This window comes from Syngnathus typhle, linkage group LG17, assembly GCF_033458585.1.
Source record: "Syngnathus typhle isolate RoL2023-S1 ecotype Sweden linkage group LG17, RoL_Styp_1.0, whole genome shotgun sequence".
Lineage (NCBI taxonomy): Eukaryota > Metazoa > Chordata > Actinopteri > Syngnathiformes > Syngnathidae > Syngnathus > Syngnathus typhle.
Window position 1 is genome coordinate 712,106 of NC_083754.1, and position 14,258 is coordinate 726,363.

Genomic DNA, 14,258 nt, shown 5'->3' on the forward strand with positions numbered 1-14,258 from the left:
GTGACTGCAGCGTGTCTTTATTACCTCCCTCCCTGTAGTGCACCTGCAAGGGAGGGTGAGAAGCCAAAAGCCAGGGAGGGAGGGAGGAGGGAGGATGAGAGAGTGAGCGAGAGAGGGGGGGGACTCACTTCTCTTCCTCTGCATTGCACATGCATCGGAGCCTCACTCCAGGCAGGACGCTTCTCCTCCTCCTCCTCCTCCTCCTCCTCCGCCTCTCGATGCTGCAGTGAAGAGAGAAAAGGAGACGAAGAAGTTGATTTGGGATGAAAATGAGAACATAGCTCCTCTTGTTCTTCCTCTTTGCATTTTTTCGGACAACCAGAATGAGTCCCTTTCCCGTGCTTGTGATCATGTACGCCCTGGTAAGTACCTTGGCACTTTTGATGTGGGAGTTTGAGTGACTTCTTCGCTACTTGCATGCCACAAAAGGAGTCGTGCATGCAAATGCAACGTGTCATGTTTTAGATGATTGAATAAGGTGCACCAAAGTGTGGCTTGGGGCCCTAAAATGGACCCCAAACTATGTTCTTCAGGGCCAGAAAAACGGATTTACTTTTTTGAGTGACTTCTACTTGACCCCCCCCAAAATGTGGGATATTTATTCCTGCACCCCCCCCCCAAAGAAACCCCCCTAAAAATGTTTTCATGAGTCAATTGTCACCTTCAGGCACTGTTTCAAATTATGGCTTCCATCCATCCATCCATCCATCCATCCATCCATCCATCCATCCATCCATCCATCCATCCATCCATCCATCCATCCATCCATCCATCCATCCATCCATCCATCCATCCATCCATCCATCCATCCATCCAGCAGCCATCCATCCATCATCAAACCCGCTTTCCCATTCAGCTCAAGTTGATGGAAACTTGTCAAAGTGATTGCTGGAGGACTTTTTGAATGACAGTGAAGCAGCTGGCGGAAGTGGCGCACCCGCGTTGCCAACCAGCTGTGCTGTGACAGCTGGCCCAAAGGGCGGCCACAGATTCAATTTAGGAATGAAGATCAGACGCCACCCCCCCTCGCCCCCCCCGCTCTTGCCGAAAGTGAGCGTGAAATTGCGGCGAAGGCAAAACAAACGCACTTTAAGACAAAGCGGATGAGGGGAAAATGTCACGGTGGAAGCAAGGAAGGGAAGGGAGGGAAGGGAGGGAGGGAGAACTTTCACATCTAGGCTCAAAATAATACAACTCATTACTTTTGATTCCATTTTGGAATCATGTTGAATAAATGCTTTAGACCATTTTCACATTTTATAACCTGACAGCGGATCGGCGAAAGCAACCCATAAAAATGACAAACCCCAAAACGTTCTTCAGAAAACGCATAGGCAAATTCATGATCTGTTTTCTATGGGGAAAAATAGCCCAAAGTTAATTGTCTGGCCTGGCACTTGTGGGGAACAAGCATACTCAAAGTGCCCCTGCAGCCAGCCAGGACCCCCCCCCCCCCCTCTCTATCTCCGCCAGTCATAGTCATTGTGGATAAAAGACGTCGATTACAGTTAAAGATTCAAGAGTTCAACATGTCAATTGTGAAAGTAGATGACGCAGATTGTCAATTGCTGTTTGGCCTCAAGGTGGCGTGGGCGGCGTCCAAGAGCGAGCGCGCCGTGCAGCTGCCCTGTGACTCGGGCCACTACACCGACGACGGCGAGTGCTGCCTGGAGTGTCCGCCCGGCGAGGGCGTGGTCAAGCCGTGCGGCGCCAAACAGACCGTCTGCGCGCAGTGTCTTGACAGTAAGTTTCTTTGGATGAATACAGCCCAATTGCTTGACGCATCTTCCGCTCTCTGATGTCACAAATGAGCTACAATCCACCAGTCTCGTTGCCACCTCGCTGTCCTCGGGCCCTTTTTCATTTTCAAATGGGCCCACTTTCAACCTGGGCACTTTATACATTGGTGCACCAAGCGGGCGGACAAAAGAAGTCCTCCATTGGCCACATTTCCAACCTCTTTTAAAGCACTAAAAAGCCCTCTGGACTTTAGTGACCGCAACATGTGGAAAACACCGGTGATTTGCAAGCTTGGGTTTTTTACTCTTCTCTGTCAGAGGGCTGAGTATGCTAACGCCATTAGCATCACAACAATAAAAAACAAACTAAAAAAAAACACACCGGTGTCTCTAATTTTAACACGTGGGATGTTATACATTTCAAAGGAACGCTCAACCCAAGATTTTTCACAAAACAGACCAAATCTGCACTGAATTACGTTCCGAAATGTTTTTTTTTTTTTTTTTGACTCCCCGCCCTTGGCTGACATCTGAAGAAAAGTTTCGCCAAATGACACACGCTGGTAGAATCAACTTCCCCCCCAGTCAAAACATTCTTCCATCCTTGAATCCAGTCAAGTGAGCTTTTGGGAATTTGTCCCGTTTGGCGGTGTCGCCCGACGTGTGGCTGGCCTCATTTCAACCTGGTGATTTGAATCAGTGGAGGCTATCTTGAAATGTTGTCTGCTTCCAAGCCAACAGCTGCTTGTCTTGTCCTCCTGGTCAGTAGCCAAGAAAATCCCAAATTGATCCGCGCTGTAAACGGTGCGATTCTTTCGCTCTCTTGGGGATCATAAAAGAGACGGAGCATCTCTTTCCACTGTAACCCATTCATGAGCTTGAACAGCCAGCCGGCCTGCCAGCCGGCCAGCCAGGCAGCCGGCCAGCCGGCCAGCCAGCCAGCCGGCCAGCCGGCCGGCCAGCCGGCCAGCCAGCCAGCCAGCCAGCCAGCCGGCCGGCCAGCCAGCCGGCCAGCCAGCCAGCCAGCCAGCCAGCCAGCCAGCCGCCTTTGTGTTTTCAAATCACATGAGTATCAAAGTTGCGGCCATAAATCTTACCGGATGATGTTTGTTCTCTCGCCTTCTCCCAATCGGGCACAAGTCCAAGCACTCCCTTGCATCGCACTCCTGTCCACTCTCCGTTTTTATTTCCAGAAATATTTTCAAGAATGGCAGGGTTCAGTGAATGAAAAAGCGCCGCAGCAATCTGCTCATTCATCATGCATACTGTTACATGAATGCAGCTCGCCTGCCTGCCAGCCTGCCTGTCTGCCTGCCTGCCTGCCTGCCGCTAATTAAACGCCTCCACCAAGCTTATCGGGAACAATTATTCTCAGCCCAGCTGTACTTAGGCACGCCAGCCAGCCCCTGGGAGCTTACTTCCAATTTTCTGCGGCACGGGCATGGCGAGTGAAAGTCTTGATGCGGTTGAGGCCCACGGGCGGGAACGCCGCGCCGCGCCGCACCTCACCTGCGACTGGAGTGCTCGACTGAATCATTGATGAGCGTCAAAGTGCCACATTTCCTGTTTGGTAGCCAATCTTTAGTTACCGCAGCGCCATTTTATTCCCACTTCCTCTCGGCCCCTCGACATCCCCCACATGACCCCGCTCAAACTCGCTCCGAGTTGAGTGTCAGCATCAGCACTGTTGAAATATTAATCAGCTGTCTCCTGCTTTCTCTTCCATCTGGAGCCGCAGCAGCAGCAAAAAGCTGACAGGTCAGCGTCATGATTAAGAGCCAATTTAAGACTGGAAGCAAAGGTTGAAGGAAACACGGCAAATCCCCAATGCGCTCTGCTCTTCCACTTGCCGCCGCAACGTAGGTGGAAGCCATCCGCTGACGAGGCAGACGCACCCGTGCCATGAGTCGTCGGCGGCGGCGGCGGCGGATCCCAGGAAATTCTCTTTCCACTCCCCTTCGTCTTTTCTTTAGCTCTATTGTCTCAACTTCCGCACCTTCTAATCTTCCGGAATGCGCGCTCCACTTTTGGGATCCAGGTATTCTGGATTTCTTCACTTTCTTTAGTAGTTGCTGGAAAAACAGGAAAAGTTGCGCACCCCTATTTGGGCCGATGAGAGTGTTTGAAATGTTGGATGATTTTTCTGCAGCGTAGGCTAAAAGCTGAGATGGTGAGACTGACTCATCAATGTCGCATGACCGATGACACGAATGGCGCTCGGACGTGATGGAAAGGAGGCGCCGCAAAAGGGGGCTTCGTTTGTCAAGCCCGCGACGTGCAAACAACATTTCGGTCGCTAAAAATACGCTTATTGAGCAGCGCTTTGCGGCATTGTCGTCTGCAGGCGAGACCTTCTCCGAGAACTACAGCCACACGGAGGAATGCCACGCGTGCACCCAGTGCACGGGCCTGATGCGCATGGAGACCCCGTGCACCGACTCCAACGACGCCATCTGCGCGTGCCGCTACAACTTCTACTTTGAGCAATTGTCGGGACGCTGCGAGCCGTGCACGGTGTGCCCGGCCGGCCAGGGCGTCTACGCCCACTGCGACCACGACCACGACACCGTGTGCGAGGAGTGCGAGGACTTTACCTTCTCGGACCGCGACAGCCCGCTGGACCCCTGCCTGCCTTGCACCATCTGCGACGACGAGACCGAGACCCAGCTGGCGCACTGCACGCCCGTCAGCGACTCGGTCTGCCACAGTAAGTAGCCGCACGGCCGCAGTCTGTTTGCCGATCGGGCACCACTTTCTCGTTTACAATGGCGACCTGGAGGCGGGCTGTGTGTGTGTGTGTGTGTGTGAAGTGGACACAACGACATGTGACCGTAACAGAGCTGGGATGGAACCGCCAACCCTCCGGTTACTGACCGACCACTCGGCCCAGTCGCTACTAAAAAAGACAGCGGCCTAATTTACAAGGCGCCCTTTCGGACACAAAGGCGAGTGACACGGAGCCAAAAGCAAAAAAGTCATTTGAAGGAAAGCAAAAAAGCACTTTCCCGTTTGAATGCTTTGGTTTTGCCACTCTGTCATCTCTCGCCACCTCTCTGAACTCGAGCGTGTCTTCTTGATGCCCCGTGGGCCCGCTGACTTCATTTACAACCTCCACTGTGCTCTTCTTCTTCTTAGTGGGAGAGCAAGACATTCCGTTTGACCTCTTTCACGCTAAAGACATCCACTCACTCACTCACTCACTCACTCACTCACTTCCTGCTATTTGAAGATCGGACTTGACAGCAGCTGGCCTCAACACAGAAACCTTATTCAAAATTCATATGTAGAATCGTTCCTCTCACTAGTTTGTTGAGCATTGGAACGTCTTACAATTCCACAATAGCAGAAAACATGGGCGGAATCATCCAGAGCTTGAACTTATTCCATTTTCCACCTCTGGATAAAATTGACAGCTGAATCAATGGAGGAAGCGGAAACAATACGAACACGAGAGCCTGACGTAGCCCTGTGCTGCTATTTGACCACGTCGATCTCCATCAGGGTCACGGGATTCCCGTGAGCGGGGCTCGGCTTTCGCAGAGTGACCAGCCAGGCAGGCAGGCAGGCAGGCAGGCAGGCAGGCAGGCAGGCAGGCAGGCAGGCAGGCAGGCAGGCAGGCAGGCAGCCAGCCAGCCAGGCAGCCAGCCAGCCAGGCAGCCAGGCAGCCAGCCAGGCAGCCAGCCAGGCAGCCAGGCAGCCAGGCAGCCAGCCAGCCAGCCAGCCAGCCAGCCAGCGGGAGCTCTTGGCCCTCCCTCCCTCTCTCCTTCCCCCACTTTCCCTTTCATATCACTTGCGCCTCTCTTGGCCAGCAAGTGTCCTCAGCTAATTGGGAAGCTGGACAGCAGCTTCTCTGTTCCTCAACACTCCCCTCCTCTGTCCATCCAGTCCATCAGCCTTCCTCTGGAAAGGAAGCTAGGATGCGTCGGATGAGGCGTCGCCTCCACAGAGGGGCAAGTGTTCTCTCTTGTGATAAAGACGTCATTGTGCAACCTGACGTGGAGCTCCACACAAGACCTTCTCTGGTCCACACCCTGCTCCTAAATACAAAGTCTCGCTGGGCTGTTTCACGAGCCAGCGAAAAAAAGGCCAATGAATAGGCGAGCTCCAAATATGCACTCCTCAGGTTTGCTAAAGTAAAATTGGACAATTGAGAATTGCATCAGCAGCTTGTAGGAGCAGTCCGATTCATTTCTCCTGACGTGTGGCTCTTCATTTATGCTGACACTTCTTAAACAATAACAAAATCGCTTGCTCGGACGCAGATGTACATTGCCAGCGTCGGCTGTGACGCACCTTCACTTTAGTCCATTTGCCAGCTTGTGTTACTGTGCTAATGGCATTAGCCCGACGCGCATTAGCAGGACCACGTACAGGCCGCCGAGCGAGCGCAGGAAACCCGAAGACGTGCTGCGGAAAGGTCACGAAAGGCACGCCGACGACCGTTTTTGGGGCGAGGACGGGATCGATAGCTTGAAATAGACACACGGATGATGCCTGGCTGTCTGCAAAAGATATTTTCTACCCGTTTTGTAACGCGATCCGGCTGGCAGGCACCGAAAGCAATGCAGCAAATCAATGGCAGAGTGGAAACACAAGAGGACACAGATGGATGAGATGTTTGTCAGCAAGTCGCGTCCAAACTCATAGCATCGGGCACATGTGAGCGACCTTCCAGCACTGTCATTTTTTTGAAAAACGTTTGGAAATGCGCCAGTTTGTCTTTTCAAAAGTAGAAGTTACACAAGTGTGGGAAATTGGCATGTCAATGTGAGTGTCTTCTGTCATTGGTCCAAACCGCAAAAGAATTCCCATTGTTAAAATGTTGCCGTTTTTGGCTTTGAAGAACTCTTGGGAGGTTTTCACGGGGTTAATCCCTCCTGCTCCAAGTCGGAGCTAATGAGGAGCAGTCCGTCCTCCTCCGAGCGCTTCGCGCTGGAGGGTTCTGGCAGACCACAGCCCCGAGGGGGAAGGAATCAGGAGCAGGCCTGACAGTTTCACAGCACTGGACTTTAATGGCGGACGCCCGGAGCGCTCATTGTGCTTTGGGAAACTACCACCAATCATTAGCTGAGAAGAAGGGGGAAAGAAAAGCAAGACAGGAAGGAAGCAGACATTGTGTGTGCCAAAGCCATGCCCTCCTGGAGCCACCCACGGCTATCCCCATGGACCGGTCCGTACGCTTCGGATCCCAGCTGAGAAACATTTCCTTTGTGCAGGACTCAAATAAAAATGTGCTTTGAAAGAAAAAAGAAAAAAGACACATCTTATTGCAAGAGCATTTTGATCGCGGCCATTATTGAACACAAAGTGGGGAAAAATGGCCACTGAAATCTGCTTTGCCCTTCTCTTTCTAAGATCCCCTTCTGCCCACCTACTTCCCGTCCGTCTCCACCGAGACAGAGTCGACGTCACCCGCCTTCACCAACTACTTCCTCCCCGACGGTTCCGAGGGCCCGGCGCCGGGCGGCGAGAGCACCACGCCGGGCGCCGGCTCCCCGCGCTTCCTGGGCCACGGCTTCAACGAGAACCTCATCCCCATCTACTGCTCCATCCTGGCTGCCGTGGTGGTGGGCCTGGTGGCCTACATCGCCTTTAAAAGGTCAGTTGCACATGGAACATTTTTCAATTTGCCTCTGAAAGGTCAGTTGCACATGGAAAATTTCTTTTTAAAAAAAAAGCAAGCGGCTACACTGATCATCGTCAAGATGGAAATTCAAATTCATTTTGGGCTTTCAAGGCTAGGTCGGAGTTTCCAGCCAGGGTTGCCTTTTAAACCACTACAAGGGACACAGAAAAGCCCAATGCAAGTGTGCCATGCATGAAAAAAGACATAATGGACCTACTAATGCGTTGTCGGGCTGGAGGCTCTGACCTACAAACACCAAGAACCCTTTTAGAACAAAAACAACAACAACACTTTCAAATGAAATACACTATGGAGGTCACGCAAACGCACACACACAACCACAGGCTCTTTACACAGATTGATTATTTGAAAAGTGCCAACTGGGGGAAACTCAAGGGCTACGTTTAGGGGGCTGGGTTGGGTTGGGTTGGGGGAGGGGGGGAAAGGGAACACACACACACAAACACACACCCACGATACAAGAGTGACGAGGAGGACGGTTGACATATTTACTAGCAATGAAATCAAATGCTCGCTCGTGTTAATTTTACGACGGAGGCCTCGTGAAGAGACGCAGATGGGAACGCGCACACGCGGCGCATACAGTAAATGTTTAAATGATCGCACGTTTGCTTGATTTAGGCAAAGCAAAAACCAAATGGCTTGGGGCACCATCAGCCAATGTAAACAACATAATGGTCGCTGTGATAACAAAGAGCTACGCAATGTGCCGCTTTATGGCGGCTTAGGAAAATTGACACTTGGTGACTGGAACTGGAAGAAGCGGGGAAGTAAACAGGTCCTTAGCACTTTTCACTTTGGAGGACGACGGATAGTCTGGCAGTCTCAACCTGCTCAACAGCACCCGACTTTAAGATGAAGTCCATTTTGAAAGTAGGGGGTCAAGGGTCAAGCCGATGCGCCTCTGCTGTTCACAGGTGGAACAGCTGCAAGCAGAACAAACAGGCGGCCAACAATCGCGCTGCAGCGGCGGCGGCGGCGGCGGCGGCAGCGGAAGCAAACAACCAGACGGTGACGCCGGAGGGAGAAAAGCTGCACAGTGACAGCGGAATCTCCGTGGACACTCAGAGTCTCCAGGAACAGCAGCAACAGGGGCAGGCCGACATACAGCGCTCACGTACACAGGAACACATAGGTGAGTGAGTGAGTGAGTGAGTGAGTGAGTGAGTGAATGGCTGACTGGACCGGATTTCAGGAGAAGCTGACAATTTGGGCTAAACGTCCCAATCCTCATCCACGAGCTGTTGCCCAATCAATTGCTAGCACATATGCCAGACACATGCACGCCTGGAAATTGCGAGCAACTTGTGTTTTGCTCATCGCGTGTGCATGGGAGAGAAAGCGTGTCAGCAAATGTTCAAGCCTCGCCATGAAACACAAAACTGTTGGCTTGTCTGCATCAAAGCTAGCCGCCACGCGGAGCGGCCAAGGACAAACGTGGGCAATTTCACAGCTTACGAGATAACGTATTAAAACCAGAAGAATGACCATTTTTGGAATGGAAGCATCTCCTGGCTAGCCAACGGTGAGGATGAATGAATGACAATAGCAACCAAAAGCCCATCAAACAAAAGCAGTGTGCATTCTTCTGCCGTTTCCAGGGTGGCAAAGCAGGTTAAGAGGTTTGTGGGAATAAAAGCGCTTTTGATTGCCATCCTTGTCCGGCTAATGATGCCACTTGAACAAAAAAAAAACCCCACAGCGCCTCCTTGGGGCACTTTACATTGGCTTTTTTGGAGGGCCAAAATGTTTGGCAAATACTCAAACATGTTCTTCTTTCTCTTCCCTTCAGTGGTGAGGGTGGACGGCGTAGCAGAGCCGGTCACGCTTCCTCCCGAAGTCTGAGAAAGAGGAGGAGGAGGAGGAAGAGGAAGGCCGCTTCATTGAAGAAAGCAGCAGAGAGGCCACATGGACCGGGTATTGACCCCCAAGACCTCTTCTAGACTCTTCATCCCTGCATGCGGAGTCTCATAGAACCACGTGCCTGGACTCTTAGCGTATGGACTTATGGAGCTCAAGATTGAGTGCATCTTAGCAGACACTCCACAAGCTCATTTTGCCAACTTCCCGTTTTTTTTCTCCGTCCACTCGGCGAGGATTTAGCCTTGAAACCCACCGGTGCCTGGAAGCATCTTCCTTCGGATTGGCTTTTTGTTTTCCCAAGTATCCCGTCGCCGTGGTAACAGAACCGCTTTGGCTAAACTTCATCCACTCCAGATTCATTTGTCAGTAATGCTGACTCAGCAGGGTGTTTTTGTTTCCCCCCTTGCTGACCTGGCATTGGCCAGCGAAGCCTTCAGCTACGCCATGAAGTGAGCAGTGACCCTGAACGCAGCAGCATCTTTTCAATTGAATGGACTCTCTGGCAAGGTGAACTCGGTGCTTTCAAGGATTTCAAGGACACTGCTTTCACGGCCAAACTGGGCCCAGGGATTCACTCTCACACTGCCACCGCGGCGGTGCCCATTTGCCTTCATGTGGATGGAATGAAAAAATACGTCCAACCTGTTAACAACGGCCAGGCTCTTGGGAGTCATCCTTTGATTGACAGAAATGAGGCGTTTTCCTCGTGCCTCAGTCCGTTTGGGAGACCTGCGGACAGGCAGGTAGCGATTAGCGCTCAGTCGCGCCATCATCATTCGCCCGCCCGCCCGCCCGCTCGTCAAGTGCGTATGTGCGTGCGTCTTCTCCGCACCAGCAGCCGCTGACATTTACTGTATGGACAGGCTGATATGAAAGCCCTTCACTTCACTTCACTTCACAGGCAACCTTTTATCACTTTAATGTCAGTCCCTCCAGTGACGTATGGACATAAATACCTTTGAAAGATTAAAGGGTAAAAGTTGGTGGGAAAAGGGATCCATTTTTTGCTAACGGCTAACGCTCTCCGTCGTTTTGAAGAGGGTGGTCGGCGGGCGGGCATACTCAATGTTATTTTTCGGAAGGCAAATAAATGGCCATTATTTTTCGGAAGGCAAACAAATGGCCATTTGCAGGACAACAATTCCAATTGAGATGTGTTTCGATGGCGCCTGCCAGACTTGTAGAATTCAGCCACTTTGGTTTGGCAGCATCCAAATTGGTATTGCCCGCGGACGAGCCATGCTCATCAAATAGGATGGCAATACCACCCACCATTTCCCAGCACTACTGCTGAAAGATGGAGCTCTGAATAATAGCTATAAGGGAGTCATTATATCAGGCCGCCAACATCTCCATACAATTAAGCGCCGTTATTTGTCCGACACGGACCGACTTGTGACTCATGCGCGGCCACGGTCAAGTTGGAAGCTGACAAGCGGCTCACGAGGGAGGGAGGGAGGGAGGGAGGCGAGGATATGAATCACACTCCTGTGGAGAGCCAGCGTGGGCGTGATTCAGCCGCATCCTTGTGTGGCATTCACGCATGCAGGCAGGCATGCAGGCAGGCAGGCAGGCAGGCAGGCAGGCAGGCAGGCAGCCAGCCAGGCAGGCAGGCAGGCAAGCAGGCAGGCAGACAGGCAGGCAGAAGCTACCAACAGTGTTGAGTGGGGAGCCCGGCCAGCTTGAAAAGGTCCTCTGTAATAACACTGACACTGCCGCTGACAGCATAAACCTTAAACTGCTTGTGGAGTCAAAATGAGAACCAAGAACGATGGATGCAAATGGCAGGACGTCTGCAAGACTCGTTCTTGACTCAAGTCCTTCACCGTAACAAGGCGTATCGTTACATCAAGCCAAACGTTCAAAGACGGCGCAAGATTCAGAAAAGCCCGTCACGGTTATCGGCTAACGCTACCAGGCGCCATTTAACAGTGCGTTCAAATGGATCTGGACGCTTTTCATGCCTTTGTGTGACGCATTTTGGTTTGTTCAATTCCTTTCGAAGCACTTCTTAGACGATGGCACTCAAAGAGTCGCACCGCAGTGCCTGCCAGCTTTTTTAGTTTCGTTTTTCTTGTTCTTCTGAATGTGCATTCGGTTGACATGGCTGGGATTAGATAGAAGGTGTCATGTGACTCTTCACTGTGATTGCCTCCCATAGCGCAGTATTGTAATTATGACCACAAAGGGATATTTGTCACTGTACTGACACACTACTAATGTACAATGCTTTGTGTCAATGTGAATTTCTTAGAGTTGATATCAAAAACAAAACGTACAAAGTGTGCTCATGAAATGATGTCGAATAAAAAAAAAAGAAAAGAAGAGGTTCTTGCATCATGAGTCTGCCGTGTTTTTTGTCCCAAGAGAAAAGTCGAGCCAACAACGGGAAGAAAACGCCATACTAGCATTTTCCCCCCGTCTCGGCTTTTCGGGAACGTTCCCAGAACCTCCGATAGAGTCCGTCGGGCCAAACCGCGGTTCAAACGACTAACGCGTGTTTCGAGGCACCGACGATTAGAAACAGCGCTCAGTACAATGCAATGGCAGAGTATTTCATGTCTTTTTACACCTCTCATTTTGAAACTTTTGATCAGATCAAGATGAGCCAACGGAACTGACGGAAACCACTGACTCGGGGAAGGTAGCATACCATGCTTCGGTAGGAATGGGACAGAAATCGGGGCCTGACTCAATTCAGCAAACCGGATGATTGATTCTAATTCGACAGAAACACTGCAGACCTGTCTGATTTGGTTCGCTGACTCGACCTGCGTGACGACCTGAAAACACAACTGACTCAGATCGGTGTTATCAAGAAACGCAATGGACTCAGATGATTCAGTTGCCTGACTCAAGTTAGCAGACTCCCCAAATAGAGTGCGCAGTAGAAACAGATGAGTCAGCCATGCTGTGAATCTTGAATACAGTGCACAGGCCTCCCTCTTTCAAAAGTGCATCCTTGACATGTGTTGACCAAATGATGTCCAACGTTTCATAAGGACATCTGACCAATGTTTTCATCGGAAGAAAAATACAGCGACGAATAACATGTCTTTTTGAAAACAATCCCATCCTTCCAAAGCCACATGTCAAGTTAAGGGACGGACGGCACGGCAAATAGTTTCAAGACGATGGAGCCGTAAAGTAAGGCGTCCTTCATCACAACCAATCAGCATAATCCACCTCCACCTCCACACACACACACACACACATTACATTCTTATCGCCGTGGTAACACAGAGCCTACACAATTGCAGATGTTTGGTCTGGTCCAAGATGGCCTACGTGTTGAACCTGCTCCCTCTTACTCCAATTGGAATGACATAAAAGCAGAGTATGTGTCCATACACGTGGCCACAATGTAAGCAAGAGGATATGTAAGATCCATTTCAACATATGAGAAGCAGTATGTGGCTCATTACAACTCAACTTAGCATCAGGGTGCAGAGGTCAAAATATTGATACATCAGCGCGGAGGAAGAAAGAGCAAAAGGCGTCCAGCTGTGTGGAGCAAGCGCTGTCACACTTGAAGCGTGCTGTACAACAACAATCACACGTGCTTTCATTTACCTCGCTTTCATGACCTGCCTGCCTGCCTGCCTGCCTGCCTGCCTGCCTGCCTGCCTGCCTGCCTGCCTGCCTGCGTGGCTGCCTGCCCGCGTGGCTGCCTGCCTGCCTGCCTGCCTGGCCCAGCCTGAGCCCGCCCGCCTGCCTGAGCACCCACGGCGAGAAAAACAGCAGCCTCTTGTGTTCCACCTCTTGACAAAAGCATTTAGCAGCAGCGTGCAGAACCCTGAGGGACACCTTTAGCACAATGCACCTTATCAGATGACTCGGCATAATTAGGTCAACTCCCATTACAGCGCTGGAGCTCGTGGGAAGGAGCGCACACAAAATTGTGCAGTGGCGACTGAGCCAATACAATACGAAACAATGGATGTCAACTTGAACTGGAAATGATACATATACGGAGGAATTCCAAAACAATTTTGAACCCCATTTTACAATCCATGTCACACAAATGTCTCCCGGGACAACAACATTGTGGCGCAAGCGCCGACTAGCAACGTAATCGTAAACATGTCTGCGTGTTTACAAAGGCAGCTGGGCTTCATGATTGTGATACTGAGCAAGTGTCCAGAGAATAAACGCCACACTGGGATCCTTTGGAAGTGGACGTCTAGTACGTAGTTATGACGAGCGGTGATTCATGTCTTGTGGGATTTCAGGCGCAAAACCTTACTGCTGAGAGAATGCTGGAGTACTTATAAAGCATTACAGATGACCCCGGTTGATGCCTTCATTGGAAACAGATGACTTGAACCACATACACAAGTACCATTTTTCATTGATGTTGGTTGGTGGGGGTCTCAAATGACGACCGTGGATTCTTTTCTTTGGGGTGGGTCCATTCCAATATTAGAGCGGAACAATAGTGCTCTGGGTATGGAGCCTTGCGGTATCCCAGCAGCAGATCTGCTTTAGGCAAATTAGAAATGGTGGTTTCTAATCACTTTGGCATCGTTTGGTGTCTTCTCGTCATCTGCAAATCCAGCAACCAAACTTCCTATACATCAAGCGGATGAAAGACTGCTGGAAGGCTGGCTTTAAATAGCTTGCTTGGGGTGACCTTTCACGCATCCGTAATACTGTTTCTTGTTTCACGTTGTATGTCTTGGCTATTGCGTGAATAAAGTCACACTCAAGCTCAAGGCTTACGGACTTGCTTTTGTTTGTCCTGGCTGCCCTTCCCTTGCACTTGAAAGAACACACAGTCTTGCGAGGCTTCATCATCACTTTTCTTCAGACCGCATTGATCCCATAATGAAACCTTGTTGAGAAAAGCCAGACATCTGGATGTGTGCCTTCTCATCAAATCAAAGTCAAATGTTTGCAGTTTTCTCTAACTAGCCCGCCTTTTATTGCGCTGAACCAATAGTCCCGTGCCTCTGGCCACCAGCCAAGTTGTCCTTCTTACCTCTTCCACGCCAGCAGGCCTCCCTATC

The 14,258-nt window shown here is 50.9% G+C and overlaps 1 protein-coding gene across 1 annotated transcript; it reads left to right on the forward strand.

Annotated features, from left to right (window-relative positions):
- The first annotated feature begins 77 nt into the window (after window positions 1–77).
- ngfra (nerve growth factor receptor a (TNFR superfamily, member 16)) lies at window positions 78–10,698 on the forward strand. Its single transcript, XM_061303190.1, has 6 exons — window positions 78–362; window positions 1,584–1,743; window positions 4,084–4,446; window positions 7,095–7,338; window positions 8,304–8,521; window positions 9,179–10,698. The coding sequence occupies exons 1-6, from the start codon at window positions 324–326 to the stop codon at window positions 9,229–9,231; spliced, it is 1,077 nt and encodes a 358-aa protein (XP_061159174.1). The 5' UTR covers window positions 78–323; the 3' UTR covers window positions 9,232–10,698.
- The last annotated feature ends 3,560 nt before the right edge of the window (window positions 10,699–14,258 follow it).

What these genes read in the sequence shown, in the direction of transcription:
- ngfra (XM_061303190.1), top strand. Translation starts at nt 324, where the DNA reads ATGAGTCCCTTTCCCGTGCTTGTGATCATGTACGCCCTG. An exon ending in CAGCGACTCGGTCTGCCACA is followed by an intron (nt 4,447 to 7,094) that starts GTAAGTAGCCGC and finishes TCTCTTTCTAAG; the next exon opens with ATCCCCTTCTGCCCACCTAC. An exon ending in ACGTACACAGGAACACATAG is followed by an intron (nt 8,522 to 9,178) that starts GTGAGTGAGTGA and finishes TCTTCCCTTCAG; the next exon opens with TGGTGAGGGTGGACGGCGTA.